Source organism: Dromiciops gliroides, chromosome 4 (genome assembly GCF_019393635.1).
Source record: "Dromiciops gliroides isolate mDroGli1 chromosome 4, mDroGli1.pri, whole genome shotgun sequence".
NCBI lineage: Eukaryota > Metazoa > Chordata > Mammalia > Microbiotheria > Microbiotheriidae > Dromiciops > Dromiciops gliroides.
Window position 1 is genome coordinate 246,317,451 of NC_057864.1, and position 27,616 is coordinate 246,345,066.

Below are 27,616 nucleotides of genomic sequence, written 5' to 3' on the forward strand. Positions count from 1 at the left end.
ATTATATGGTATTCAATAATTCACAGTTATATAGCATCATTTAGAAGAATATTGGCATTAAAATCACCAGTGTTGGGGAACATCTTGGGTTTGCCAAAAATACTACACAACTATGGGTAATCTGCCTCACCTTTGTTGTCTTCATCAATTTTTGGTCCAATTCATTGTGCATTATTGGACCATTCCAAGTCTGCTGTACTAACAGAATAGCCCCATGGACTGCATCCTATGCTTTTCATACTTAATGCAATAGGCATTCATCAACCTCTATTTTGCTCTAAAAATTGTTAGTATAATCTCTTTTTCTCATTCACTTAACTAAAGAAGTCCTATAGCTCTTTGGGGCTTCCTGGAGTCAGCAAAGCATCATCCATAAATAGCAGCATCTGAAAGACTTCAATATCTATAGGAAATGTTTCTACATGGACATTTTTTCAACTCATAAAACCAAATAGGTTCAAAGAAATGGAGCCAAAAATAGTGGAAAACATATATGCAGAAAGAATGCCAAGAGTAACACTAGAAACAAAGCTAAAATTTTCTTAGTGCACAACAAAATGGATAGTATACACTTAAAAAATTAAAGAAGCTATAATAGCAAAAAAAAATGGTCACAAGGAGAAATGCTAAAACTGGGTGTGACTAAAAAGCTTCAGGACAAAATGAAAATGAAATTCAATAGTCTAAAAATATACATGGGGAATATAAGCAAAGCAAATGATGAAAAATAATGATTTTAAGGGAGGATAAAATGGCAGAATACTAGAAACAGAAAAACAAAATCATAAACTAGCTTAATAATAATGAAAATGAGTATTTATTAGCACTTTAAGGTTTACAAAGTTCTTTCCTCATGACAACATTGTGAGGTAGATATCATAAATACTATTATCTCCATTTTACAGTAAGAAAATTAAAGCTCTGATAGACTGTAAAGTTGAAAATTAATTTTAATTCTCTTGTTAAGTTATATTCAAGTTAGATTTAATATTCCTTTTCTTAGTTCCTTCCCCTTGTAAACTTCATCCATCATCCATAGCCCAGAGAAATCTGCCTAAAGGTCAAGCTTTTGTCATATAGTTACCTTTACTTTTGTAACCCCACCCATCACCCACTTTCCAGAGAAACTTGGTTAACCTAAAAGGTCACCTCTCATCAATTTAAACTATTGTAGGAATTCCCGTTGTCTGAAGACTGTTCCCATTGCCTGGGAACCTTTTTCTTGTGACTCCAAGCACATGTCTTGACTGTAGTTAAGGGAGTTTCATAAGGGGAGGTCTAAATGATGTAATCCCGATTTTGACTGTTATCAACAGCCAATCAGAAGAAGACACACCTAAATTGCTTGAGATTTTCCTCTGTCATCTTGCTAATTGTTATAAAAGACCCAGTCAATCCTCACTCAAGGTCTTTTGTCATTGAGAGAGGCCATTGACCCAATTTATTGGTAATTGCTGCCCTAACTAATAAAAATTGATCATGCTTGGAACCTTGTCTCTAAGTTTACCTTAATTTCAATTGTGATAAGTTGGTAACCATGAAGGGATTGGGGATGGGAGGCTGGCTCCCCGAGTAACCACTTTGATGGGGAGGGGGTCCTTCTAGAGTGTTCAGGTGGCATTTTCACCAGGAGGATATCTCTGTAGAGGATTGCACCAGAGACCTGATAGCTCCTCCCCACCCCAGTCCCAGCCTTTCCATGTTAAGGTAAGCCCATATTGGTAGAGAATTCCAATTTGCTCGTGTGTCTTGATGTGCTTTCTGTATTTAGTGAAGCTGTTTGGCAATTGGCAATAATAATATAAAGCCTGAGAAATTCCCTTAAGATCTTTAAATCCTTGAGAAATATTTTCCTTCTTTAAGGGGAGCTCTTGGCTTATGATGAGAGGGATTAATACCCTTTCAGATAAGTCTTAAACCTTAGAAAATTTATTTTCTCTAAGGGAGTCCCTGGCTCATGCCAAGGAAGGGCATCTTAAACTTAGAAGAATTCTTTTTTTCTTCAAGGGGCATCTCAGTGTTTAAGCCAGGAGGGATACATACTTCCCATTTAAGAAAAAGAGGGGATAACCAAAATATATAGAGCAAAATCAGCCTAAGATATATGTCCCAAAATTGGCCTGAAAAGGGATTTCATGTTTATGTCTGTCTGCATGTGTGTGTGTGTGTGTGCATGTGTGCACATGCAGATGTATGCACTAATGTCATCTTGAAGCTTCATCAACAGTGTTTAATGTCTGGATATCTGTCTTGTGATCCCCACTTCATTATCTATAAATTATTTATAAGAGAGATGAGAGAGAGGCTCTTCCATTAACTCATAAACTAGGGCTTTGGACAAAGGACTCAATCTATTGACAACTATACCTATGCCCTGGGAGTACGGCACTGTGAACTCAGTCATAGAAAGCAAGGGTCAATAGGGGAACCTGGTGTCTTCTCAGGAAGAATTCACTTGTATAAACAAAAGCACCAACAGCCCTGAGCACGTACAATTTTTCCCTTAGCCATTAATAGACCACCCATTATGGAACTAAAACTGGCCAACAGTTTGAATGCCATGAACTGTCAGAAGTACTCCTGTTAGGGATGCAGTGTCTAACATAAATATAGCAAATCATTGTATTAGAACTATTGTTAGAAAAGTTCTCTTTTAATCTGGATTGTCTTGGGTTATAGATTCAATTGTCAAGAGAATGATGTAAAAATGTTTGAAAATTGTATTTAGAAATATTATAGATAATGGTAATAATGTTCTCTAAATTTGATATAGCAAAGATCTAAGATGTCCTCATCTGTGAAATACAGAGTCCTAAGATCTTACCAGCCCTGTTAATGGCTTAATGTGATTAAGCTTGAGAAAAAATGTTGGAGTCTTGTGACATATTGGCAACTGAGCAACACTTCAGTACTTTTAAGATTTCAAGAAGTAGCCCCACACCCAGGCTGGAGTATAGTAGTTTTATTTTAGTTTGGAATTATAACAATATAGTTTAAGGTTCACCACACCCATAAAATCATAGGTCTATCTAGAAATTACAAAGAAGAGATTCAATTCATATCTCTGACCATTATACAACACTACTCTAAGAGTCATGAAATCTTAACTTCTTAGTGTACTAGGTAAGTGCCCTGAGATTAAAAATAACAGGGTAGAACTTGCTAATTTGTGGAAGAAGCCATTTAGAACATTTGACATTTAAGCCTATTGATCTGATGAAAGAACATGTAGAAAGCAATTAGTAAGCCTTCTTGATTCTAGTTCATTTATAAAGAAGTATATTTTAACCTTAGAATTTTGTTTATGAGAAACTTCACCATGTAATTTAAATTGATGTTAACGTATATATGTTATATATGTATATAAATTATATATAAAATATATACATATATTATGCATATTTAAATTTATGTTCATGCACACACACACACACATGCACACATATATGACAGTTACCAATAGTACCCTAGCCCTAAAAAATGTTGTCTTAGTTCTCTGAGAAGCTAAGGGAGAACTCACAAGTTTGGTCAAGAGTATAAAAGTGATTTTATGATGATTTGTGATTATGAAAATAAAGGTAACTGTCCTACCCCGTACTGTAATCACTGAAATTTTGTTATTTAAGGTTAAAACTTGTGGGACTGTGAATATTATTCTGAGTTTGACTTCAGGTAGGATTGTTTGAAATGTAATTAAATCAGTAATTCACCATTCAAGGGAAATGCTACTAGCTACTGAAGGGAATGCAGTCTGAGAATTACTACAGGTAGATGTCTATACTGTAAAAATATTTTTAACTAACTGGACCCTAATCTGTAGACTTTTGGCTGGCTATCTGACTGCTTTTAACTTAGTATGGGCTGTTTATAAATTCCCCACTGCTTCTCCCAAATTGATAAGCAAACACCTCTTTGGTTTTTTTTTTAAATAATCAAAGCAGGGTTTATTTATATGAAACAAACTCAGAATTAAATATAAAGAGAAATACAACATGATTGCAGTTTTAAACTTTCTCCCCTGCCATTTGCCGTCTCTCACCTGAGAGTATGCTGGCCGCTGCTGCCACAGCCTGCAACCACACCTCTTCCTGTTCGCCTTCCCCAATCTCCCTGCTTGCACTTTCTCCTTCAGTTGCTTCTTTTGCTACCTTCTCCACTTTCACTGTCTGCCCCCTTTTCTTTCCATACTGTTTCCCTGGCAACTCTCTTGCCCCAGGCTATATAACCCTTCAAACCTGGGCCCACTATGCCTACGCACGCCAAACTAATTTGTTGGCACCACCAGGGCCGGGCCCAAGGCCAGCCATGGCACTAAGCCTTCCTGCCATGTACTCCTGGAGCTGGGACTGGGTGGAGGAAGCTCTGACTTCCCTCAAGCCTCCCACGTGCATCTCTGCTGAACAGAGGAACCTGGGGCGTGGTGCACGAGGCTTGCATGTTGGGGGGAAGGGGGGAGAGGGAGCCATTCAGGGTGGCTGAGGCTAATTCTAGCACTTACAATACCTGAGAAAAGTTGAGGGGGACAACCTCAGCATGGCTAAGGTAAGACCCTCTTGACACAGTTTCCCTATTATACCATTTCCTTTTTTGAACAGGAACTTTTCCCATCTGACTAAATCTGAGCATGGCTACAATAACCCTACTAATGACATGACTGGCTGACAGATATAACTCTCATCTGGACTCAAACTGAGATGGGCAAGTATTATACAAAGCTATACCTTTGTCCCTCCTTTTTCCTTTTATAGCAAATTTCTGTAATCACTTCATGTTACTTGTAAAGTATTTGTTGCTGAAATGAATATTTAAATATCTGAGCTAAGATTATGAGATAAAGGTTCCTAAATTTGCCATCTACTTGCTAGTAAATAAGGTGGACTACAAATATCTCAGAATAATATGGGAACAATTAGTGATGAAAAAAGCTTGTAGGACAGACATATAACTATTAATTAATAAAGTTAAAAGTCAGATACATTTTTCCCTGTTTTGTTTGTAAAGAAAAAAAATTCAGTGAAATCAGCTATCTTAGAGGAAAGTAAAATATTTTAGTTTTTTGTTGTCTGTTACAGTTAAAGTGAAAAAGCATCTTTTAGTTAAGTCTACCCACCTCCCAGGGTTGCCTGTGGGGAACAAGTTGCTTGTAAAGTACTTAACACAGTGCCTTGCCCAAATCATATATCAAGCACTATATAAATGTTGGCTATTGTGATTATGTCATTCTCAGTGCTACATTCTGGATAATTACATACTAGGGTTTATATGTGACTACTCTATAATACCTTAAGTGTTTTCTTACATCAAACAAATTGGGAATCACTGTATTAGATCTCTTTTAAGTTCCCTGGGCTCCATGCCTAAGTAGAATCATAATCCCTGTTAAAATTCTGAAGGACTGTGGTTTAAGAAAGTAGGGTCACACCCTGTCAAAGTGAGACCAGACTCCTTAGAGACTAAAAATCATCAAACCCTACCCACTCTCCATCTAGTATAGTAGAGTAAGAAACTTTAGCAACAATGGCTTATAATATTTACCCCAGCACACTTTGAGCTGATCCAGTTGTAAAAGTTGTGAATTTAAACTGGTAGAGCCTTATATGTATTTCCCAGTGATTTAAATGCAAGATTCCTTTGGCTTATGTGACTTCATTTACAAGGTGTATATTTTGTTGTTGTTGTTGCTAGTTCCTTTTTCTAAAATTTCTTGTCTGCTATGTTTTATATGACTGCACATGTATAACTTATGTTGAATTGCTTGAGTTCTTAAGGGGGAAATAGAGAGGAAGAAAGAAAATTTGGAACACAAAGTTTTAAAATTCACAAAGTTTTTATATGTAAGGTGGGGGGAAATTCCAAATAAATGAATAAAGTACTATATAAATGTAGTTTATTATTTTTAAAAAATGATGAGCAGGATGCTATCAGAAAAACCTGGAAAGACCTACATGAGTTGATGCAGAGTGAAATGTACTGTGTACAAAATAACAGCAATATTGTAAGATGATCTGCTGTGAATGACTTGGTTATTTTCAGCAATGCAGTGATCTACGACAACTATGAAGGACTTATGAAAAATACAATCCATCTACATAGAAAGAACGGATGGTATCTGAAAACAGATTGAAGCATAATTTTTTGTTAATTCCTTTATCTGAAGTTTTGTTTTTGTCTGTTTTCTTTCACAACCTGGCTAATGTGGAGATATTTTGCATGACTACTCATGTATAACTTATATTGAATTGCTTGAGTTCTTGGCGGGAGGTTGGGAGGGAGAGAGGAAAAGAATTTGGAGCACGAAGTTTTAAAAAATTGATGTCAAAATTTGTTTTTATGTGTAATTTGGGAAAATAAAAATTCTAAATAAATTGTTTGGAGTAAATTATCTCCTGCTAATTAAAAAAAAATCAAGGCACCTGAGAAAATCACATGGAAAAGGTCAACCTCAGAGCACCTTTTGATCTGAAAAACCAACAAAAGCAAAGAGCCTGGACCAGACCTGTTTTATCAAATTAAGTCCTTTAATCAATATATAATTTTGAACTGGAATCAACTAGTCATTATTTCAATGCAGGGAGCAGGATGGGAGGGGGTGGAATGAAACAACAGTTATATTGTTTTGGTTAACTATTAAATAACATAGTTGAGCATGGGGGGAAGACAAAGATGAAAGAGAAGAATTAATTTTGGCAATTACAAATTTTAAAAAAGAGTAGGAAGATGAAGTTATATAGGGTCAGTACAAATGTAAAGCTTCTATCTTCTTTTCTTTTCTTTTTTTTTTTAGTGAGGCAATTGGGGTTAAGTGACTTGCCCAGGGTCACACAGCTAGTAAGTGTTAAGTGTCTGAGGCTGGATTTGAACTCAGGTACTCCTGACTCCAGGGCCAGTGCTCTATCCACTGCGCCATCTAGCTGCCCCTGAAGCTTCTATCTTAAACAAGGATAGGAAAGAGGTGTGAAACTTTGGTACAACACATATAATTGTATAACTATAGGACTTTTGCTTCGTGTTTAAAAAAACAAAAACAATAAATATGCCATCCTGGGGAGGATTTCCCAGGGCTACAGATAGGATCAGTAAGATAAGATAAAGCCTATACTTAATTATTTTTGTATAACCCTTGATTACAATATTTTAGCATATATTACTTATTGCTAAATTACATGTATGTGCTAATGTACTGTCCTAATAATTATGTAAATTATAAAATTTATACAAAAATATAAAAATTAAAGGATGAGCTAAAGACAAAATAATATTTGAACTTAGAATCAGTAGGGATCCACTAGATTTATTGAGTAGGTATATGACACACTCAAACTTTTACTTAAGGAAGACTACTGTGGCAGCTGCATGAAGGAAAGACTGGAGAGGGGAGAGACTTAATGCAGTAGATCAATTAGGAGGCAGTTGCAATAGTCCAGGAGAGAGTGATAAGGGCCTAAAGTAGGGTGGAAGTTATGTAAATAAAGAGAAAATAGGGGTAAGGAGAGGCCAGGCAGAGGACTTTCAGGCATTCATGATGAAAAGACCTGAACTGAATAGAAAATATGACTTTCAAATACAGGACCCTAGAGAAGCATAAAAAGGTAAACAGGAAAAAGAAATCACAAGGGATATTAATTTTTTTAGTATTTTATTATTTTCCAGTTACATATAAGGATAGTTTTCAACATTTGTTTTCACAGGATTTTTAGTTCCAAATTTTTTTCTCCCACCCTCCCTTCCTTCCCTCTTCCCCAAGACAGAAAGCAGTCTGATATCACATTAATCACATTAAACATATTTCTACACTATCTTGTGAAAGAAGAATTAGAGCACAAGGGAAAAACCTCAAAAAAGAAGGGGAAAAAAACAGTCTAAAAGTAGCAACAGTATGGTTCAATCTGAATTCATAATTCACAGTTCTTTTTTCTGGATGTTGAGAACATTTTCTATCATGAGTTCTTTGAAACTGTTTTAGATCATTGCACTGCTGAGAAGAGCCAAGTCTATCCCCATTTTTCATCATACAATGTTGTTGTTACTATGTACAATGTTCTCCTGGTTCTGCTCCTCTCAGTCAGCATCAGTTCATGTAAGTCCTTCCAGGTTTCTCTGAACTCCTCCTGCTCATCATTTCTACCAGCACAATAGTATTCCATTACATTCATGTACTACAACTTGTTTAGCCATTCCCCTATTGATGGGCATTCCTACATGGGAAGATAATACTTCTAACTCATAAGAACTTTCTCAGTAATAGGGCAGCTGAAAGGAATATACTTAGACAGAGGGCACAGATGTGAATTGAATATGAAGAGATGATATCTGTAAAGCATTTATTTTTTGTTTATTCTCATTTTTGTGGGGCAGGCAGGATGGGGTGGTTTATGTCTGGGGCTAGATTTGAGCTCAGGGCCTCTTGGATCCAGGGCTGGTGCTTTGTCCACTGTGTCACCTAGCTGACCCATGATGACATCTTTAAAATAAAGTTAAGGGGGGGGCGGCTAGGTGGTGCAGTGGATAAAGCACCGGCTCTGGATTCAGGAGTACCTGAGTTCAAATCCGGCCTCAGACACTTGACACTTACTAGCTGTGTGACCCTGGGCAAGTCACTTAACCCCCATTGCCCTGCAAAAAAATAAAATAAAATAAAATAAAATAAAGGGGTAAGAGAATGCACTGGAAGAAAGGGAAAGGGAGAGGTGGACTGGGGGAAAGTAGCTCACATAAAAGAAACAAGAAAAAGCTTATAGAGTGGAGGGGAAGATGGGGAAGGAGCAGGGGAGTGAGCATATCTTGCTCTCATAAGAATTGGCTCAAGGAGGGAATAACAGACACATTCAAGTGGTTATAGTGATATATTATGCCTTGAGAGAAAGTGGGAGGGGAAGGGGATAAGGGGAGGGAGAGGTGAAGGCAGGGAGGGCAGATTGGGTGAGGAGGCAGTAAAAAGCAAAACAATTTCAAGGATTGATAGGACAGAGGATGGAGAATAGAGTAAATATCAACAGGAGGGAATAGTATGGAGGGTAATACAGTTGGAAATAGTAATTGTGAAAGAAATGATGAGCAAGATGATATCAGAAGGACGTATGAAAAAATGAAAACCATCAACAGAGGAAGAACTGATGGTATCTGAATGTAGATTAAAGTATATATATATATATATATTTTTTTTTTTTTGGCGGGGCAATGGGGGTTAAGTGATTTGCCCAGGGTCACACAGCTAGTAAGTGTCAAGTGTCTGAGGCCAGATTTGAACTCAGGTACTCCTGAATCCAGGGCTGGTGCTTTATCCACTGCGCCACCTAGCCGCCCCGATTAAAGTATAATTTTATTTGTTAGCTCCTCTTCCTAAAGTTATTCTATTTTCTTTCACAACCTGACTAGTGTGAAGATGTTTTGCATGACTGCGTGTGTATGACTTATACTGAATTCCTAGGGAGGGTTGAGGAGGGAGGGAGGAAGAAAATTTAGAACACAAAGTTTTTAAAAATCAATGTGAAAAAAAATAAACCTTTTTCATTTAAAGTTTTATCTCTCCTTCTCTCCCTCACCTACCCCTCCCTGAGGCAGTAAGCAGTCAGATATGGGTTATACATGTGTAATTATGTAGAGCATTACCATATTAGTCATTTTGTATAAGAAAACTTAAAAGAAAAAAATGAAAGTGAAAAATATCGTGCTTCAGTCTGTGTTCAATTAATATCAGTTCTTTTTTTGGAAGTTAGTCCTTTGGGACTGCCTTGGATCAAGTCCAGTGGTTCTTAAATTGTCTCTTCTGGATCTATTTCCCAGGTCAGCTGTTTTTCCAATAAAATATTTCCTATTTTATTCTAAAGAAAAAAATCCCAATTATATTTTAATTTGGTTCAGGACCACTAGGGAGTTTTGTAGCCCCTTTGTACATGTTTGACACTTCTGCTCTAGAATATATGCCTGACTAGGAATGGTAATCCAGGAGAAGATTGAGAATATTAGGATTGTAAAGAATTGTTATTTGAGGTTTTTATGCCTCGGGGCGCACTGGCCTGGGGCTCTGCAAACTGCAGGGTGTTCCACACACTGGTTGTAGCTGTTGCCATGGCACTGGCACCTCATGTCATCACCATCCTTGCGCAGGGGCCATGCTAATCTTCTCTGTATTGTTCCAATTTTAGTATATGTGCTGCCAAAGCGAGCATGATACCCTGCCTTTTCAATGCCTGGAAAGCTCTTCCTCCTCGACACCACCTTATGGCTTTCCTGGCTTCCTTCCAGACCACTTCAATCCCATCTTCTCCGAGGCCTTTCCCAGCTCTTCTCCATCTCTTGCCCCTTGCTAGTGCACTGCCTCTGAGATCACCCTCCTCTTACTCCGTATACACTTTGTAGGTGGGTACATATCTTTTCTGTGTGGGTGTCTATGTCTATGTGCATGTGCATATGGCTATTTGCACACTATCTCTCCTATAAGAATGTCAGTTTCTTGAGGTCAGAGACTCTGTATTTCCCTTTTCTTATACCCTAAGAGCTTAGCACAGTGCCCAGCACACAGATAGCATTTAATAAATGCTTGTTAACTAATTAGACACTGGAAAAATATAAAGAAAGACGAATGAAACTTTCAGATTTGATAGAGAATGCCAGGCTAAAGTTATCAATTGACAAATGTCAGTTTTATGGTATCTCTGTCAAATACGTGGATTGTGAAGTATCTCAGCAAGCTGTGAATAGTAGCCCTGAAAAAAATGAAAATGTGCATTAACTAGCAACATCCAAATAATTATTGTGAACTGAAGACACTTACAGGATTCACTGGCCAAGAAAGGCAATAGAGAGAGAGAGCGCTGGACTTGGAATTGAGAAGACTTAGGTTCCCACCCACCTCTGACATTTAATAGCTATATGATTATGAACATATCATTTAACCTCCTATGAGACTCAGTTTTTCTCATTTATAAAATGGGAATAATAATAACTTTATTACTGACCTCACGAGGTCGTTATAAGGCTCAAACATGACAATGTATATAAAGTGCTTTGCAAACTTTAAAGAATGTAAATTTGGGTTATCATCATCATCAGAGATGTGTATAAAACTATGCCATCATAGCAAAACCTGTCTATAATCTAACCTGTGGATATACTGCTGGAAGAAAACCATAACCAGAGGGGCAAGCTGACAAACATCCTGAGCAGAAGGAAAAGTGCAGATTGAATTCCCTGGTGCTCTTTAGACATTGCTGGAATGAAAAAGCCTTCAAAGCATTTGACCAGCTGTCATGCACTTGTCCTGGTGATGGCTTTTTCTGCTCTGGTTCTGACACCAGCTTAGAGAGCCTAGGAACAATCTCGTACTAAGAAAATGCTGACTACCAGAAGCCTGCTGTATTTGTCTGTTGACAACTCACAGATATTGAGACCTATTATCCCACCCACAATTTGGAGTTCTTGGCTATCCCTGAAAATTTCTAAAACAATGCATGGAGAACTTAGTTTTAGGACAATAATCCATTAACCTGTCTTCTGATAATTATATGTTAAGTTGGACAATACTAACCAGAGATGGACAACTGTGAGTTCAGCATACATTATAGGCCAGGGAGAGGCAGAGTAGATGCTGATGCCACAGCCTACACTCATCAGACATGTTGGTAATTCTCAGGGAGGTATGGGAAAACTTTGTTGCACTGTTTGAACCAAGCTCTGCATAGCTGAGAAACCACACCTGTTATTTAGAGACTAAATCTATTTAATGCCTAACTCAGGACCTAGGTTATGCTGACCAGAAACCCAGTTAGATCTGAAGATTAATATAAGGAGTTTTCTCTATACATCTCAAGCAATTCATATATCTTATATGGAAACTGCCACTATGCTGGCCAATTAGCAACTGTTTCCTTGTTCCTTTGAATCCTATACAATGTGAAATTTACAGACACTTGGAGGGAGGGGGGGGGTCACCTTTTTTTTCAGTTCTCCCCTGTGCTGGACAACTTAATAAACTTCTAAATTATTTCAGTTCTCGGTTTTGCTCTCAGTCAACAGGGACAAATTAGAAATGAGGTGAGCAAAAGCCCCTGACACAGGATAGTACAGCTGAAAACCTGGGACTTTTTCTAGAAATAATATCATTGGTGAGAATAAGTTGGGGGAGGAGGCAAGGAAGTAAGCAAGAACCAGGGCCCAGTAGCTTTAGAAAACTGAAAAACAACAACAGGTTACCAGAGGAGACCAAAGAAATGGCTAAGAATCCTTTCTCTGTAGTAGAATTAATAACACAGCAGGGAAACAGAGCAGTGGAAGAAGCAACAGTATATGAGATTATGAATACAGAGGACCAAACCCCAAGCCTCTCTCTCTTTGTTAGACCTATGGTTGATCTGAATCATATGCAGGTCTCCTAGAGCAGGAGAAATTGGGCCTCCACAGGAAGGAAAGGGGTAATCAACTCAGAGGATTTAGATGTGTCCTTTAATGTATGAATAAGTCCTGTTCTATGTTTGAAGCACTATGGGATTGGTGGAAAACTGGTGCTAAAAATAAGAGGAATGGCAGATACTGACCAGCTTCCACCTAAGTAGAAGAAGTGAGCCAAATAAATGAGAGGTCCCCTAAAAGTTATCCAGGCCCTTCATGTCAGGGAGAAGTCATGTCCATACATACAGTTTTGCCTCTGGTCCTTTCATAATGTTTTTGGCTGATGCCCATTGCCATGTAACATAGAACAGTACAAGATATCTAGTAGTATATTGTTCACAAGCTTTTGATCCAGTCTATCTCCCAAAGCCACCTCAATCTGTTGGTCCTGAGGTTTCAGTGATTTACACTGCGACACCTCAGCTGCACCCCGGAGAACTGTGTCACAGTCTGTAGGATGAGCCTGTTTGGCCTAGAAGACTAGCAAGGGGAACCCATAACAAACAGGTGGAGAGGAGGGTCAGGATCAGATGATTGGATAGCACTGACACTGAATCTGAAAGGTCAGTGGAGAGTCTCATTAGGTAGACAGTCAGTGGCTCTAAGGTAAGAGGCAAGTTGGGATCCAGAGCACAGGTCTGAGTCAGTACACTAGATGGGGTCACTTATTAAAAGGGAAGAAGTACGTCAGTAAAATAAGGGAAATATCGACAGGAAAGAAATGGAGGTAGAAACTGACAAGACAGAGTTTGGGTTGTTGTGGCGAGAATGCACTTTGGATGATTAAGCATAACAGCTGAAGTGGAGTCTTTAACATGGAAAATTCTTGGGCACTACATGACTACAACACCTTCTTTAGCCTTCACCATAAGCTAGACCAGACTAGACAGTGCGTGTATTAAACTCTTGATTTCACTTTATGTCTCTCTCATTCAATCTTACTTCCAAGATCACTGAAAGTCAGTTGAAAAATTGGCTATTCACAATTGGAAAATATGGCTAAGGGATAAGAAAAAAAAGAAACTAAAATCATGTAAATTGCACAGAAGACTCCCATCTATGTATCATTAATTCTTTTTTTTTTAAATTTATATTATTTGTTTATTTTGTCAGGCAATGAAGGTTAAGTGACTTGCCCGGGGTCACACAGCTAGTAAGTGTCAAGTATCTGAAGCCAGATTTGAACTCAGGTCCTCCTGAATCCAGGGCCGGTGCTCTATCCACTGCACCACCTAGCTGCCCCTTAGGGGCATGGATTGGAGTGGAGACACCTGAGGTAGGCAGACCCACCAGCAGGTGTGAGGTGATGAGGGCCTGTACTAGAGTGGTGACAGTGTTAAGGGAGAGGAGGCATATTTGAGATAAATGTTGCAAAGATGAAATCAACAGATTGAATATGGAGGGGAAGAGATCAAGAGGCATACAGGATGACTCCTAGATTGTGATCCTGAGGGACTTGAAGAATAATGTTGCCCTCTACAGTACTGGGGAAGGGAAAAAATTTAGGGGAAAAGATAATGAGTTCCATTTTGGATATGTGTAGTTTAAAATGTCTACTCAACATCTAGTTTGAGATGTATGAAAGGCAGTTGGGGATGAAAGATTGTAATTCCACAGATAATTTGGTGTAGGATAGAAGCAAAAGGGCCTGGGGACTGGAGATGATGGTACACTGGGCAAAGAGATGGTAGAGAAAATTTGGAAGAAAGTCAGGAGTGCAGCCTGGATAGGAATGAAGACATTGCTGTCCTTGATTTCCTTGTAAAACTAGAAATTTTGGGGTGAAGTAGTCAATCCAGGACTAGAAGGTATTTCCAAAGTGTTCATGAATTCCAGGAATGAAGTAAACTTGAATGAAGTAAGCAGAATGAAGAGGTTTCTGGAGTGTAGTAGAAAAAGTAAAGGAGAGAGTTAGGAATATGTCTTGGGCAGAAATGTAAACCTATGACATAGAAATGAAAACTATGATATAGAAGTCAATAAACTTAATGCATTAAGAAGAAAAATGTCAAAGGTTCAGGGAGGTAAGGGTGGCATTTTTTTTGGAGGGAAGAGCACATTTGGAATACTGGGTTCAATTCTGAGCACTACATTTAAGGAAAGGGTAGGTGGTGCAGTGAATAGAATGCTATACCTGAACTCAGAAAGATTCTTCTTCATGAATTCAAATAACTTTTAAGGTTTCCAAAGTGCTTTACATGTATTATCTTATTTAATCCTTACAACAATCTTGTGAGGTACTATTATTATCCTCATTTTACATATGAGGAAACTGAGGCAGAGAGAGGTTAAGTGACTGGTCCAGGGGCATACATCTAGTAAGTGTCTGAAGTTGAATTTGAACTCCGGTCTTCCTGATTCCAAGTCCACTCCTCTATACATCATGGTACCTAGCCTCCCTACAAGAATATTTCAAATACAGGAGAGTACTTATGCAAAGGCATGGTTTGAGGTACAAAATGGGACATCTTGTATGGCGAACAACTAGTTGGTCAGTTTGACTGAAATGGAGAATGTGTGATGGGAAATATTATGAAGTAAGACTGAGATTACAAAGAACAATAAATGCCAGGCTAAGGATTTTGCATTTTAAGAGAAGATACTTTGTAAAGTGAAGAAGTAAGGAAAAAAGGAATGTAAAAGAGGTCAAAGAATTTTCCAGTCAGAATAGGAAATAGAGGGGGCAGCTAGGTGGTGTAGTGGATAAGGCACTAGCCTTGGATTCAGGAGGACCTGAGTTCAAACCCAGCCTCAGACACTTACTTAGCTGTGTGACCCTGGGCAAGTCACTTAAACCCCATTGCCCTAAAAAAAAAAAAGAATAGGAAATAGGCCAGTGACACAGGAAGAGGGGCAACAGATGGACATCTCAAGTGCTGCTCTCAAACCCCCAGTTGGCAGAAGAGCTAGAAAATAGTGGCCAGTACTTTGGATGCAATTCCCCTATTCCTCCAGAGGCTTATGAGAGGACCTAGACAAGAGTCACAGAAGATGTAAAAGCATGGATAGATGATTATAATCTGCATCACTGGAGGGAGTGCTCAGTTTAATCATAGATCCATCAAAGTACTGAAATCTCTGCCTTTCTTCACCATTTTCCTGGTTAACATTATAAACACTTACTTTACATGCATCCAACAGACTGCTGCACAGTAAGGATGCTTTTAAAAACCCAAACACTTGAATTGTCCTTTTTGCTGAGGGGAAGTTTATGAGAGGTATTTTGCATTACCCTGACAGATGAAGTATTTATTTCCAAATTAAACAGGGTTCCAAGGAGGCATTGAGATGTGGAACAGAAATGAAAAATTAGACTAGCACTTTCTAAGTAAGGTCTCATTAATGTGGCTTTTTCTTACCTCAGAATTTCAAATATCTAATTTGGTCAGTAAGGCACAGATCAAATGACACAGATGAAAGTTCATTTATAACTTAGGAAATGGTCTTTGAAACCAACCACCTCAATGTTTCCAAGTTTTACTAGATTCATCCTTAGACAACAGATCTCAAGGACATTTAACAAAGTTGGGGCTTATGTTCTCCCAGAAGAACCTGCAAAAACCCCAGGTTACCACCATTCTACCAAGAGACATTGGATTAGTTCCTGTGAAATGTGGCTTGATTTTGGGGGGTTTATTTATTTATTTGTTTGAAAAGATCACCAAATCATTAGCATTAAATTCACATTTAAGTATAAATACATACTACAAAGTCAATTTAAAATTTCATATTGAACAACACTGTGATTTGTCCACTCAGAAGCAGAGATTCACCAATGGTTCTTGAGTGTCCTCCATCAGTGCTGTAATCAAGAACTGACTTACTACTATCTTATTCTTTAAAAGGATACCACATTAAAGACTTTCTCCTATAACTGAGTGTGTTTCAAAAATGATCAACTTGAGCTGATACCATAAGGATAAGCTGGATGACTATAGGCCAAAGACTGTGTCAGAGGCCTCAGGATAGCCATGAGATACCCTGGGATTGCTCTAGGGACCTCTAAACTTGAAAGTTTAGAGCCAGTTGAATCATTTTAGTTTGGAGTGACATCATGATGCCTGCTTCTGGCCAGGGCTACCCTTAAAAGAATGGAGAAAAGGAGAAATTCCAGGATTATTTGGAGATTTTGCACTCTTTTAGATGGTTCTCAGGGTTCCAGATTGAATTGGGTGAGCCACATCAGAAAATTAGAAAACTTGCAAGTAGTCAAATGAATGATAGTAAAATGTATACAATTAACTTTCCTTTTTACTCAAACAGGACAAGTCATCACTCACCAAGAACAAGAGGGCAAGGTTTTAACTCCAGTGATCCCTCCCTCTTCTTCACAAATTCCTTACCTTGGGGAACTTGTACAAGGCCAACATTTAAGCCAGCAAGCAAATCTCCAAGAAGCCAGTCCTTGAATCGGTATACACACATCCATTCTAGGAAGGGAAAGATGCCAAAAATGACTTTTTTAAATCTCTTCCATGAGCACCTGTGAGGAAGCAGAATAGTTTTAGTTATAGCCCTCTAGAACTCAAAAGACATGTAGTCCTCCCCACATTCCTATGTGTCACCCTCCCTTTCCTACACATATCAGTTGTGTGGGCTATTTAAAAAATGGTGGTCCTGGCAGTGGACCAGTTCTGTGTTCTGTTTGGTACTAGACATACTGTTGGAGAGCATTAATTTGATTAAATGAAAGCATTTGAGCCTGGAACATGTTTGGGTATTCTAGAGAAAGAATACAGCACTTAGTCCTTTTACCCTCTTTCCACGATAATGTTAAGGAGTAAAGAAAGAGAAGAGCTGTCCAATGGAACGGCCTGGACTTTTGTTTCTGTCTACTGGCATGGGGAGATAGATGAGGTATTACAATTTACTCTCAATATGATCAACTAACATTTTTACCTGGCCCTTTACGCTTACACTTGACACTCTTACAATTTACACTTTAACACTTTACCTGGCATTTAGAACAAAGTCATAAGTACTATGCCTTTGTCCTAGAACATAAAGGATTTGCAGAATATGGAAAAGTTAGTCTCTAAGTCTGAGAAATTTGGAATACACAGGAAGACAAGAAGAGGATTAACACAAATAGTTAATATTTCATTATTTGTACTATTAAAGGGGGATAACGGCATAGATAAATTAAAAAGAAAACTTTTCCATTCAGTTTTAGAGGACTCTTTATTTATATTTATATTGGACTATGGCTCTAAAATTCTAGATTCCGAATATATCAAATAACAAAAAAAGAAGTCACAGTGAAGATGCAATCAGCTTCTTATGCTCGATTTTCTGTTCTTACTCTCCAGCTCAAATTCTCACACAATGCTAGAGAGGAGTGACATCTTTTTTTTTTTTTTTAGCTGACTTCTACTAATGCACTTGTCTACTCCTTGAGGATATGGAGATAATTATTAAATATTTTGGTTTAAATGAGCTTTCCTAAAGAAATTCAGAATTATGCTATCCAAAATGTCTGTGCCCTTTAACCCAGAGATCCCTCTGATAGACAATGAGCCCAAGAAAGGAAATGACAAAATAAAAAGACTGCATATGTGCTAAAATATTTATAGAAACACTTTTTTGTAGTAGCAAAGAACAAGAAACAAAAAGAGATGACCACTGATTAGTAAAAATTAAACAAATTGAGATGCACAAATGGAATGAAATTATTACCATACTATCAGAAATTATGTCTATAATGAATTTAGAAAAGCATGATCAAACTTCTATGAACTGATACAGAGTAAAGTAAGCAGAACTAGGAAAGCAATATGTACAAATGACCACACAAGGATGTAAATGGAAAGAATAATAATGAAACAATAGAAATTAAATGCTGTAAAATTATAATGACCAAGATTTGCCCCAAAGAAAAGATATAGGAAGACACCTTTCCCAGACCTTCTTCACAAAGCTGGGGGCCTACAGGTGTGAAACACGGAGTAAACGTAAAATTTTTTTCAGCGAGTTAGGTGTTTTGTTTATTTGTTTTAGTTTTTGTTTTTTGTAGGGCAATGAGGGTTAAGTGACTTGCCCAGGGTCACACAGCTAGTAAGTGTCAAGTGTCCTGAGGCCAGATTTGAACTCAGGTCCTCCTGAATCCAGGGTAGGTGCTCTATCCACTGTGCCACCTAGCTGCCCCCTCAGTGAGTAAGTTTTGCTGAACTTTTCCCCTTCTTTTTTATTCTCTGATATGAGGGATGCCTCTCAGAGAGATACACTGGGAAATGTAGGTGACAGGAAAAAAGATAACAATAAAAATTTTAAAAATAAAATTAAAGCATTTTCCTAATAGTAGGAATATAAAAATAGGGAAGAAAATCTCAAGTTTCTTCACATTTTAGTTCCTGCTAAACCAGAGGCTCCAAACTATATGTAGAGTAAGAGAGGAAGTGGTAATAATGTCAATAAAGAATTTTAAAGCAAATATATTAGAGGTTTTTTCATTGAAAAGCTGTTGATAGATAACAAATTATTAGTAGTAATAAGAGACATTGGCAAATATAGGAATGAAGATATATGTTCAACAATTATATCTGGCACCATAAAATTCTATTCAGTCTAGCAGTTGCTAGGCTGATGGAAACAAGTCAATCCACAGATGCTGGTCCAAGAGAGATTTGGATACTGAGATAGGAATAGAAGTGACTCTCCCTAATTATGTCAATATGTGCATATAATTAGTGCTAGGATATTTTTCCCTTCCCTTTTCCTTCTCTTGTTTGAGGTAAATATAAAATATTTCCACCCCAAGGTAAGGGTGATGGGTTGATGTGGTAATTAGGAGAGACTAGAGAAAAGATAAAGGACGATAAAAGAAGAGCAATAGCAATGGCTGATAGAAGAGAGGGACAAGGAAATTATAACTTCATCTTGCACCATAAAGGTGGCATCAAAAGTTTGAAATACTATAGATAGTTACCCTTCACACAATTAGGAAACTGGAGGATTGGATGGCTATACTACAGAGCCACAAGGAATGGCACAAAGATTTGGGAGGAGATAGAGACAGAAAAAGTTCAAGACTGCTATGGGGAAGGGGGGAAAGGATTCTTGTATGGGAAAGGAGCCTTAAAAGAATGAGAAAAGTAGGCCCTTTGGTTTATGACAGAATTGCTGACACAAGGGTTATGTAAAGAAGAGGAATGCTTAGGATGGGAGATATTTGCTCATGTGTCAACTCCAGGTTTCACTTCTCCCCATATGCATTCTGACTGTAGTGCCAGTGCTTCTAGGCATGGCATAATGACATTAGTTGACATATAGTGGAGCAGTGAGGATGAACAAAAGCCTTAAGGCTCAGGGTTGGAGTTTGAGGAAAGGAGATATAGCAAAAGTAAGTAAACAGTAAGGGTGTGAATGTCAGAAAAGATACACGAAGATAAATGAAAAGGTTTTTCACAAATGGACTAAGTGTATGTGTTTGAAAGCAAAAAGAAAAGATCCAGTTGAGAAAAGGTTGTCAATAAAGTAGGATATAAGGGAGGAAATTAAAAAGAGAGGAGAATAGGTAAGAGTTTAGGAGATAAAAAGGCCAGTATATTTTTCTTTTCTTTTTTGTGGGGCAATGAGGGTTAAGTGACTTGCCCAGGGTCACACAGCTAATAAGTGTCAAGTGTCTGAGGTCCTCCTGAATCCAGGACCGGTGCTTTATCCACTGTGCCAACTAGCTGCCCTGGCAGTCTATTTTTCAAAAGAAGGAATTAAGAAAGGTAGGAGAAGGAAATAAGGAAGGAAAGGCAACTTGGATTTCAGTTTCACGATGGAGAAAGATGACAAGATTTTCAGCTTATGGGCAAATGATGACAGAAAAAGAAGTGGGAATTTCAGCAAAGTCATAAGAAAAGACTTAATTTGTAGTAGATGAAATTATGTGTAGCATTAATGCTCTTACAGCATCTGTCTTTTGATACAAACAAAGGATTAGAGAAAACATTGTGTGGTATAGGAGTGGGGGAAGTGGTTAATGACTATAACTCAGGGTAAACAAGGTGTGGGAGAAAACAGCCCTAACTGCAACTCTAGTGGGGAGGGCATTAACACATTCATCTTCCTACTTGAGTGCTCTCCCTTTGGCATCTAGTGCATTCTTGTAGAGGTTTGATATGATGGATAAAGAGGGTCTGATAAGTCAGTGAAAACAGAACTGAAAAAAACATGAGGTCAGTCTACATGAAGGTGAGGTTCCAGAAAAGCATGGACATGGGTAAAGTAGTCAAATGTCATCATCTTTACCTGGCTAGAGGGTAAAGATGAGAGAAGGTAGGGAAGGAAATTATTGTCTAAAGTGCTGACTGTACAATGTAGGTGTGAATGGAAGCACTGAAACATACTTCTGTGGAGACAGAAGTCAACTTGGTCTATAATGAAACCTACTCTGACTAAACTTATCTTTCTGTGTTTTGGCTGGAGACAAAATAACTGTAGCTAATCAATTAATCAGCAATTATTTACTGAGAATCTGCTCTGGTAGAAATGATCATTGAGTCACATTGTCAGCAATGTTTGAAAGACTGTGGAGGGAGAGGTACTGAAAGCCTGGAAAAGGGCAAATGTCTGTTTTCAAAATAGGAAAGACTAATAGAGTCTACATAGAGTCCAGGTCAGTGAGGTTGATGTCAATACCTGGAAAACTCTAGAATTTATTGTTAAAGTGGTATAGAATATATGCTACTCGAAGGTAGGGGCTGTTCTGTTTTTGTCTTTTAAACACCTCACATGTCTTGAACACGGTTGGTACTTAAAGAATGTTTGTTCATTAAAAGGGATAGTTAGTGAATATCTGGAAAAACAAGAGTTGATCAGAAAGGTTCCAACTGGCTTCCTCAAGAACAGGCCATTCTCAACTAATCTTATTTCCTTTCTTGACAGTCATTGGACTGACTGAAGTAGGGAGTGCTATAAAGAGAGATTTTAGCAAAGTGTTCGACAAAGTCTTATGTTATTCTTGTGAAAAAAGATAGAGAGAAAGGTGAAGGCAAAGCAATAGTATAGTTATGGGGATTCAGAATTAGGGAGCACTAATGAATGCTTTGATTTGAACTTGAAAGAGGTCTGCAATCAGGGTGCCCCAGAATTCTATGTCAGACCATGTGTTGTTTAATATTTCTACCAATGAATTAAAGCTATGGATGGAACATTCCTTAAGTTTATAGACAAAACAAAGCTCAGAGAGATTGTTAATAGAGAGAGTAGATGACAAAGTCAGAATCCAAAAGGATTCTAACAGTCCAGAACATTGGGTTAGATAAAAGAAGAAGAAATTCAACAGAAATAAATGCAAAGTCTTACACTTGGTTCAAAAATTCAACTTCATTAGTACAAGATACATGACTAAACAGCAGTTTCATTGACCCGTGAAAGAAGAATTGGATTTATGCTGCTTAGTTTCAGAGGGTACAATTAGGAACAATGGGATGCTGAGGACATTTAGAAAGGATGGAAGAAAAGTATTCTAAAAATTAGAGCTATGCAAAGTGGAATAGACAACATTGAGAGGTTATAGATTTTTCTCATGAAAAGTCAAGGATTCGATGATCAGTCATTGGATATGTTATAATGAGAAGGACCTTCCAACTTTAAGATACTATGATTCTATTTGTCCATTAGCCCCTGAAGGACCTTCCAACTCTAAGATACTATGATTCTATTTGTCCATTACTACAGAGGTACTCTAGATTACAAAGTAACTTTAAGACTTTAAGGTAACTTTAGGTTCCCTCTTTTAAGGAGTTTACTAGCTGGGGAAATAAACATTAGACATATAAAATAATTAGATAACAAGTAAAAATTGTACAGTGCTGGCTGCAAGAATATAGGGATTTAGGAAAGGGAAATATTGTGGCAGGCTATAGCAGTCAGGGAAGGCCTCATAGTCCCAGCCTTGTTTTGTAACAATTAAGTAGTCACACACATACTCACCGGCATTGCACTCTGTGTTTAATTGTGGTGATATTGATATCTACATTTCCTGAAGAAGCTCCTTTCCTTCTATGCTCTCTTTGAAAAGATTCTTCATTGTACACTTCTCTTTTCACATCATAGAAGTATTTGCTAGCCTTATGTTTAATACTGGAAGCCATTGTGCTTCTTTCTAGCCGCAGCAATCCTGCTGAATACGTGCACAAGAAATTAAGCCCAATCAGCATCTCCATTACACAGAATTAGAGACAAAGCTGGGAGGATTTTTTTTTTTAGCTGGAAAGAAATTTCCCTCCACAATATCTACAGCATATACCTTCTCTCCACTCACACAACCACTACCCCAATTCAGACCTGCATCACCTTTTGCTAGACTAGTGCAATGACCTTCTAACTGAGCACCCTATTTCCATTCTCTCTCTTCTCCACCTAGCTGACACAATAATCCTTCTAAAAGCAGATATTTAACAACGTCCACTTCCACAATCAGAAATTTCATCAGATTCCTATTATCTCAAAGATAAATTACCAACTCCTCGGTGGAGTATTTAAAGTTTTCCACAATCTGGCTCCAACTAACCTTTCCAGACATTTCATATTACTCCCCTCCTTCATTCACTTGTTCTTTCAGTCAAACTGGACTACCCAACTCAACATTCTACCTTCTGTCTCCATGCCTAAGAACAAGCAGTGCCCCCATGTAAAGGATATAATCTATTCTCATTACCACTTCTCAGAATCCTTTGTTTCATTCAAGGTTCAGCTTTGGTAACACTTCCATTTAATCCTTGACCTTCCCTGTGCTTGGTACCCTCTCTATCTCTTCAAATTACCTTGTATTAATTTATCTATGTATATGCTACCTCTCTCCAGGAGAATCCAAACTCCTTTAGGGAAGGGGCTAACTTTAGTTTTTTGTCTTTGTTTCCACAGTTCCTTGTACACTATAAGTAGTTAATAAATGTTTGTTGAATTAAATTATGTATACTTTTCTAGAAGATTTAATTCACACAATTTCCTAATTATGTTAAGATCATCATAACATTTAATGCTTTAAGATTTTACAAAGCTCTCTAGATATTATTATCTCACTGCATCCTCACAATGACCTTGTGAGGTACAGGAAAAGTTAAGTGACTTGCCCAGGGCCAGGTAACTAGCAAGTATCTGAGGCAGGATTCTAACTCTTGTTTTCCTGACTACAAGTCTAACACTATCCATTATACCACCTAGCTGCCCAGCTGTTCTTCCATGGGTCAGAGTCTTGGTCCACCTAGTCCAGCATCTTGTTTTGTAACAGTGATATTAAAAGATGTATTGAGGAAGGGCATTCTTGATTTTGTTTCCCAGAACAACCCTCTCCCTGCCCCCTGCACCTGGCCCTTGCTAAGTATTGCTTTCCCTCTTAGACCACTTCCTCTTTACACTTTACCTATATTGTATGTACATAGTTGTTTGCTTGTTGTCACACCCATTAGAATATGAGCTCCTGAGAGAAGGACCATGTTTTTGCTTTTCTATTTATCCCCAGTAAGAGCAGAGCCAAGATAGCAGAGGAAAAGCAGTGACTGGCCTGAGCTTTCCCCAAGACTCCTCCAAATACCATCAAATAATGCCATAAGACAATTCCTGGTGCAGCAGAACCCACAAAAAGACAGGGTGGAATAATTTTCCAGCAAAAGACAACTTCTAAGGTCAGCAAGAAAGGTCTGTTGTACTGGGGTGAGAGTGGAATGCAGCCTAGCAGACCCAGCCCCAGCAAACCAGGAGCACCCCTTGGGAGCCTCTGAATCATCAGCAGCAGCAACTGCTTCTGGAACTCTTAGCCCACAGATGGTAAGGAGGTCGAGCAATTGGTCAGAAGGAGATTATAGGGATCTCTTTGCTAGCACTGGGGCAAGACTCTGTTGTTTTGCCCATACTCCCATCCAGGTCACAGTCTGCGGTGGCTGTCCCAGGCCTGGGAGGAGCATAAGCATACTGGAGCTTGTATCCACATTGGAGTGGGACTCTGTTCATAGTTCCAGGGCAGAAAAGCAGGCATCTTGTTGCTTGCAGACCAGAGCGCAGGCCAGAAGAGTAGTAAACATACCTCTTCTTAAATCATACTACTTTGGAAGAACTTAAAACTTATAAATCCCTAGAACTATCTCTGAAAACAGCTGTACAAATCCACTGAAGTTTGGGCTTACCCTCCACCTTGGAAGCAGTGCTCCACTTTAACAAAGAGTTAAAAGTCAAGAAAAAGGCTGGGAAAATGAACAAACAGAAAAAAATGCTGACCATAGAAAATTTCTATGGCAACAAGGAAGATCAAAATACACCCTCAGAAGAAGACAACATAGTCAAAGCTCCTATATTCAAAGTTTCCAAGAAAAATATGAATTGGTCACAGGCCATAGAAGGGCTCAAAAAGGATTTTGAAAATAAAGTAAGAGAGGTAGAGGAAAAAATGGAAAGAGAAATGAGAGTGATGCTAGAAAATCATGAAAAAAAAGTCAACAGCTTTGTAAAGGAGATACAAAAAATAGTGAATAAAATAACAGTTAAAAAACAGACTAGGCCAAATGGTAAAAGAGATACAAAAAGCCAATGAGGAAAAGAATGCCTTGAAAAGCCGGATTGGTCAAATGAAAAATGAGAGACAAAAGCTCTCTGAAGAAAATAACTCCTTAAAAATTAGGATTGAGCAAACAGAAGTGAATGACTTTTATGAGAAACCAAGAAACCATAAAGCAAAACCAAAAGATTGAAAAAATAGAAGGCAATGTGAAATATCTCACTGGAAAAACAACTGACCTGGAAAATAGATCCAGGAGAGATCATTTGAAAATTATTGGACTACCTGAAAGCCATGATCAAAAAAAAGAGCCTAGTTATCATCTTCCAAGAAATTGTCAGGGAAAATTGCTGATATTCAAGAACTAAAAGGTAAAATAGAAATTGAAAGAATCCACTAATCACTTCCTGAAAGAGATCCCAAAATGTAAACTCCCAGGAAAATTATAGAAAAATTCCAGAGCTCCCAGGTCAAGGAGAAAATATTGCAAGCAGCCAGAAAGAAACAATTCAAGTATTGTGGAGCCACAATCAGGATAACACAAGATCTAGCAGCTTCTACATTAAAGGATTGAAGGGCTTGGAATATGATGTTCTGGATGGCAAAGGAACTGGAATTACAACCAAGAATCACCTACCCAGCAAAACTGAGTATAATCCTTTAGGGGAAAATGGGAATTCAATGAAATAGAGGACTTTCAGGCATTCTTGATGAAAAGACCTGAGCTGAATAGAAAATTTGACTTTCAAATATAAGACTCTAGAGAAGTAAAAAAGGTAAACAGGAAAAAGAAATCTTAAGGGATATTAAAAGATTAAACTGTTTACATTCCTACATGGGAAGATGATACTTGTAACTTACAAGAACTTTTCTCATTATTAGGGCAGCTGGGTGGAATATATTTAGACAGAGGGCACAGGTGTGAGTTGAATGTGAAGGGATGATATCTCTAAAAAATTAAATTAAGGGGTGAGAGAGGAATGTACTGGGAGAAGGGAAAGGGAGAGGTGGAATGGGATAAGTATCTCACATAAAAGAAGCAAGAAAAAGCTTATGGAGTGGAGGAGAAGATGGGGGAGGTGCTGGGGAGTGAGTGAGCTTTACTCTCATCAGAAAAGAGGCTCAAAGAGGGAATAACATGCCCACTCAATAGAGTATAGTAATCTATCTTACCCTGCAAGGCAAGTAGAAGGGGAAGGGGATAAGGGGGGAGGTGAAGGAAGGGAGGGAAATTGGGGGAAGGGGCAGTCAGAAGCAAAACACTTTGAGGAGGGACAGGGTGAAAGGAGATAAAGTCAATGGTATGGGGAAGCAATAGGAGGAGGAAATACAGTTTAAAATAGTAACTGTGAAAGAATTTTGAAGCAAGTCTATTTATCCCCAGTATATAGTACAGTGCTGGCACATGTTGTTATTCTTGCTGTTGTTGTTCAGTGTCCAACTCTTTGTGGCCCCATTTGGGGTTTTCTTGACAAAGATCCTAGATTGGTTTTACCATGTCCTTCTCCAGCTCATTTTACAGATGAGGAACTGAGGCAAACAGGGTTAAATGACTTGCCCAGGGTCACAGAACTAGTAAGTGTCTGAGGTCATATTTGAACTCAGGTCTTCCTGATTCCAGATCCAGCATTCTATTCACTGTAGCACCTAGTGGTGCTGTTGAGGATGAGGATGATGAACGTACCCCCAACAACATTATAATTTCCCTAAACATACAATTATGTTCCATCTTCATGAATTTATTTAAAGCATTTTTTGAAGTTACGGTATTTATTTATATTTCAGTATCTCACCTCTCAGAGATAATTAATAAGCTGCATAAAGTTATTCCCTAAAGTAGTGCTTCCTTTCATGTAGCCTAAACTTAATTATTTCAAGCTCAGTGGCTGCTCTTTAGTTACAGGAAACTAGGAAACATGATTAAGTCTGTGTTATCTTATTTACAGCCTTCATAATTAAAACCTTCTGCCATATTCACCCTCAGTTTTCATCTTTTCATATTGGAGTCTTCATTTTTAAAAATCCTGATATTATATGAGACTCTTACCCCTTACATATTTTTGTAGATCTTTTCTAGAACTTCAATAGCACCATCATATTTTTCTTGGAGGTGGAAACTACAAATGTCTGAGTTTTCCAGGGGATCTTATAAGTTCCTACAAGAGTAGGTAAATATTTTATATTTTGTTTCTAATGCTCTTCTTGCTGAGATATAATGGCCAGAATGATCTAGAAAAAATGGCAGCTGAGTTTCAAAGTGGGCAAACAGAAGGTACTGAACACAATCAGGAAATAAATCCAAATCATACTGAAGGATCCAGGGCTCTAAACTATCACTTAAGATCTAGCATCCTTATAAACTGTTCAGTAAAGTGCAGGTTCAATGTAGCTTGAAGCCAATGTGGTAAACAAAATATTGGGCATCATTCCAAATTGCTGGAATTGCTTTTTCTTTTTCTTTGTATAGCCAGAATTAATCACAATCACTGTCACATGGTTAGTGTTTAAGAGGTGCTTGTTGACTGATTGATAATCAAGACCTTCTATAGTCCCTTGATTATACTTTTAGAGGCAATGTGATATACTGTTACTGGAAAGTGCACTGGACTATGAATCAATAGAAACCTGGGTTCAAATATCACAACAGAAGCAAACTAGCTGTGTTACCCTGGGCAAATCAAATAATATCTCAGAGTTTCAGTTCCCTTATCTATAAAGTGAAAATAACCTGTCTATTCTACAGGG

The 27,616-nt window shown here is 38.0% G+C and overlaps 1 protein-coding gene and 1 pseudogene across 1 annotated transcript in view; both read right to left on the reverse strand.

The window, feature by feature from the left end:
* Positions 1–27,616, reverse strand: part of SLC26A8 (solute carrier family 26 member 8) — a 166,274-nt gene that overhangs the window by 126,423 nt on the left and 12,235 nt on the right. The window contains exons 2-3 of the mRNA XM_044003389.1: positions 22,312–22,501; positions 16,731–16,870 (exon numbers count right to left, since the gene is read on the reverse strand). Of these exons, the coding sequence (XP_043859324.1) occupies positions 16,731–16,870; positions 22,312–22,472 (301 nt within the window). The 5' untranslated portion in view covers positions 22,473–22,501. The remainder of the gene's footprint in view (positions 1–16,730; positions 16,871–22,311; positions 22,502–27,616) is intronic.
* Positions 10,095–10,169, reverse strand: LOC122727010 (annotated as a pseudogene).